Source organism: Micropterus dolomieu, linkage group LG02, assembly GCF_021292245.1.
Source record: "Micropterus dolomieu isolate WLL.071019.BEF.003 ecotype Adirondacks linkage group LG02, ASM2129224v1, whole genome shotgun sequence".
In the NCBI taxonomy this organism is placed as follows: domain Eukaryota; kingdom Metazoa; phylum Chordata; class Actinopteri; order Centrarchiformes; family Centrarchidae; genus Micropterus; species Micropterus dolomieu.
In genome coordinates, this window is record NC_060151.1 from 32858682 (window position 1) to 32863523 (window position 4842).

Sequence of the window (4842 nt, forward strand, 5' to 3'; positions counted from 1 at the left end):
ACAACATGCTCACAATCTGCCAACCACCGGCTCACAACATGCTCACAATCTGCCAACCACCGGCTCACAACATGCTCACAATCTGCCAACCACCGGCTCACAACATGCTCACAATCTGCCAACAACCGGCTCACAACATGCTAACAGCATGCTAACAACATGCTCACAATCTGCCAACCACCGGCTCACAACATGCTCACAATCTGCCAACCACCGGCTCACAACATGCTCACAATCTGCCAACAACCGGCTCACAACATGCTAACAGCATGCTAACAACATGCTCACAACCGGCTCACAACATGCTAACTGCATGCTAACAACATGCTAACAGTCTGCTAACAACATGCTCACAATCTGCCAACCACCGGCTCACAACATGCTAACAATCTGCCAACAACCGGCTCACAATCTGCCAACAACCGGCTCACAACATGCTAACAGCATGCTCACAACCGGCTCACAACATGCTACCTGCATGCTAACAACATGCTCACAACCTGCAAACATCCTGCTAACAACATGCTAACAGTCTGCCAACAATCTGCCAACCACCGGCTCACAACATGCTCACAATCTGCCAACCACCGGCTCACAACATGCTAACAATCTGCCAACCACCGGCTCACAACATGCTAACAATCTGCCAACCACCGGCTCACAATCTGCCAACCACCGGCTCACAATCTGCCAACCACCGGCTCACAATCTGCCAACCACCGGCTCACAATCTGCCAACCACCGGCTTACAACATGCTAACAGCATGCTAACAACATGCTCACAACCGGCTCACAACATGCTAACAGAATGCTAACAATCTGCCAACAACCGGCTCACAACATGCTAACTGCATGCTAACAACCGGCTCACAACATGCTAACAGCATGCTCACAGTCTGCTAACAACATGCTCACAGTCTGCTAACAACATGCTCACAGTCTGCTAACAACATGCTCACAATCTGCCAACAACATGCTCACAATCTGCCAACCACCGGCTCACAACATGCTCACAATCTGCCAACCACCGGCTCACAACATGCTCACAATCTGCCAACCACCGGCTCACAACATGCTAACAATCTGCCAACCACCGGCTCAGAACATGCTAACAGCATGCTAACAACATGCTCACAACCGGCTCACAACATGCTAACTGCATGCTAACAACATGCTCACAACCGGCTCACAACATGCTAACTGCATGCTAACAACATGCTCACAACCTGCAAACATCCTGCTAACAACATGCTAACAGTCTGCTAACAGTCTGCTAACAACATGCTCACAATCTGCCAACCACCGGCTCACAATCTGCCAACAACCGGCTCAGAACATGCTAACAGCATGCTAACAACATGCTCACAACCGGCTCACAACATGCTAACTGCATGCTTACAACATGCTCACAACCTGCAAACATCCTGCTAACAACATGCTAACAGTCTGCTAACAACATGCTCACAATCTGCCAACCACCGGCTCACAACAATGCTAACAATCTGCCAACCACCGGCTCACAACATGCTAACAATCTGCCAACCACCGGCTCACAATCTGCAAACATCCTGCTAACAACATGCTAATAGTCTGCTAACAGCATGCTAACAATCTGCCAACAAATCTCAGCCCAGCGTCTGTTAAGGAAACGCATTCGGAGGAAAGGGGGTCAGGAGGAGGAATCAGAAACAGGTGGGGGAGAAATAAAAGGGATGAACTCTATCGCGCGCTGATCGAATGTGATCCGACTACCAGAACACAGCATGTTTTACGAATTTACATTCATCCGTTTTGACCCGGACACAAAGAGGGAAATCAGTTGGGGCAGGCTTTGCAAATGGGCCGGCATAAAGGCTGGGACCCCTAGCTCCAGCCTGGTCAGGACTTTTCTATTGAGCTGCATTTTCTGTAAAAGTGGTGGTGATGGAAGCGTCTCCGTCCTCTCTTTGGAAATGTAACGTCTCTTCAGAGACCTCTTCTTCAGGTTGTGTTCCAGGCTGTAGAACAGTTATTCTGAACGGTTATTCACCCTTTAGTAAGGGTGCACCGTGACCATAAAGGAAGCCATCGGGTAAACACATCTCAAGCAGAGACTTCTCCGGTAGGGAACACAGACTCCAGGTCTACAGTCTCTTTGGATTACTGTGTCCTGTAGACAGCCTGAATAAATACAGATGGTTCCAGGCTAATACTGATCAGTTCCCTTTGTTAAGACCTAAATTATATTTCTGATTCAATGTATTTTATTGTGCTAGTGTTGCCATGTTAAGGCCAGTATGTGAAATAATAACAATAGTGTTATAGTGACTCACCTGCAGGCTGAGGTCCAGCAGGTGGAGCTTCTCCAGCAGCTGCAGGGCTCTGCTGGTGTTCCCTGATCTGGACCCTTACAAAGACGTTGGCCTCTTACAAACACATGCAGCTGCAGCAGCAGACTAGTTCTATAATGTTAGCTGCTGAGCTGCATCTTAGGATTTACATCCAGAAGCATGTCGACCTAGCAGCCTGCAGAGCAGCTTCTGTCCTCTGGCTGTGAGGCTCTTCAGTAATCGCAGCATCATCGTCCAACGTTCGCTTTTTAACCAGCTAGCTGGCTGCTACAAATCAACACAAAACCAGACATCCCTTTATTTTTTTTGGGCTTTCTGTTCCTTCTGCTCTATTTTACCCTCTTGTGCACCTGAAGGCTCGGACCTTTTCATTTTGATTCATCTTATTTTTTCCTTTGATGGCGCTCAGGTGGACCACCTACATGGCCTCTGCGTTAGCCGAGAGCAGACTGTTGGAAATGACAACCAATACAGATTCTGTCCTGGTGGACCGGCTCTTTAACATTTGCAGGGTTGTTGGGGGGGGCGACTGGGATGCGTCTATGCAGAAGATGTGGTTCTGTTGGCTTTGCCAGACCCCCCCCAATAATAAATGTCATCATACATCTCTACCCAGCATGCACTTTGATCTGATGCATCTTTTCCATAAAGTCTTTAGGATCCTGTGATTTTACTGTCTGACTTGTTTATAATTCACTGAGCAGTTTGTGGAATATTAATTAACGGAATATTAATAACGTTTGTGTTGATGGCGCGTCGACAGATTGAGACTCAGAAGCTGAACTTCAGAGAGACCGCCAAAGCTCGGACCGACCACGGTGCCGACATAGTCACCCAGCCCGACTCCTCCCCTCCTCGCCTTAGCAACACTTCCTCCCCCGGAAGCCTTAATGCTGCTGAAGCTCCGCCCCTCAACACCCTGGCCGACCAGGTGAGAGATTTACCTGTTCAGACCACAACAAATCAAACACACACATTAACCATTTCCCCTTCCTGTCAGGTTTCGGCCTCCCTCGCCAAACAAGGCCTGTGATTGGATGACCCGGTGCCTGCAGACCCACCCCTCCTATTACCAAGGAAACTACCTGATGGAAGAAAGAAAAAAAAAATCATCATTCTGCCTTTTTCCTCATGACCTTCATCTAATGTCACAGCGACAGGATTGGAGAGATTTTATCAGCTCAGACAGCCAATAACGTTCAGTCAGCACTCAGCGAGGCAGGTAACCCTCCTCTGTTTCCTCCAGAGAAGAAGAGTATCAGGGCAGCGCGTGGCTATGCTAGCTTAGCACAAAGACTGGAAACAGGGCGAAACTGCTAGCCTGGCTCCGGGTGGTCGCAGGTGGACTCTTCTTGGTGGGCTAGGTGTTCCCCCCGTGTGCAGTCCTTATGCTAAGCTAGCTTAAACACTTCCTGGACCTCTGTCTGTGTGAGGGTTGAACTTTTGGGCTTTGAGCTGGTTCCAGAAGTACTTGAGGAGGTTTTTGGGTGCTTGAACCCAGTCGGAGTCCTTCAGGAGGACCCTGAGGAGGTTTCAGGTGCGGCTGTGTGATACGGACACTGATCCTGATAGAAATGTTTCCTCGTCACGTGACAACAGAGCTAACCCTAACCAGTCACATGGCGACCTTCAGGCCGCCACATGATGATGCTGTAGGTCTGAAACACGTCGTCTGACTTTCAGCTTATTTCAGCTTCTGAAACACGGAGTTAGTTCCGAAAAATCGACAAACTCAGGATCAGTGAGACGGTTTGAGAAGTCCTTGAGGACGTTTACAAGTTCAGGGGGTCCAGGAGGTTTTTCCAGGAGTCCTTGAGCTATCGTCTCAGAGAAAACAGAGAATACGTTAATCAGCCTGGAGCTTCCTTCATAAAATCCCTCCAATCACATAAAGTCTCTCTCTCTGATGTCACCTCTCTCAGCCAATCATCACCTCTTCTGTGTTTCTGAATGCTGATGTGCTGTAGGCCCTCGTGATGCCCCCCCCCCCCCCCCACACACCATCCCAGAATGCAGTTTGATACCAAACGCCAAAACCATGTCTCACTCTCTGCTTGTGGCTGTTAAAGTGCTTTGTACCAATAAAGTTTCTCTTGGATCCGAACACCTGTTTGTTGTTTGACGAGTCACATGTACTGTATATCATTATACTGCATATGTGTACTAACATATCTGAAACTCAAAATTCAGACTGGAAAGATGTTAAATGTTTATTTCACCACAGATAAACGTCATGCAGGTGTTTCTGTACACACACATCCTATAATTCCAAATGATTTGGCCTTTCGCCTGCATTTCTTTTGTTTGCATTGCAACAAAAACAGCCGGGTCATGTGACAGTCATGTCTGGCCCTGACTGTTCTTAACCTGTGGTCATAGCTGAGAATCTCCCCGTACAGTCACATGATCTCAGTTTTATTACTACAACAGATGGAGACAAACCTGAATAAAGACGTGAATGCAGATGCTTCCACACATTTACATTAACTTTATGCAAAGTGACTTACATTTG

The 4842-nt window shown here is 47.9% G+C and overlaps 1 protein-coding gene across 1 annotated transcript in view; it reads left to right on the forward strand.

Annotated features, from left to right (window-relative positions):
- Positions 1-4434, forward strand: part of maptb (microtubule-associated protein tau b) — a 26233-nt gene extending 21799 nt beyond the window's left edge. The window contains exons 18-19 of the mRNA XM_046043547.1: positions 3094-3261; positions 3331-4434. Of these exons, the coding sequence (XP_045899503.1) occupies positions 3094-3261; positions 3331-3363 (201 nt within the window). The 3' untranslated portion in view covers positions 3364-4434. The remainder of the gene's footprint in view (positions 1-3093; positions 3262-3330) is intronic.
- The last annotated feature ends 408 nt before the right edge of the window (positions 4435-4842 follow it).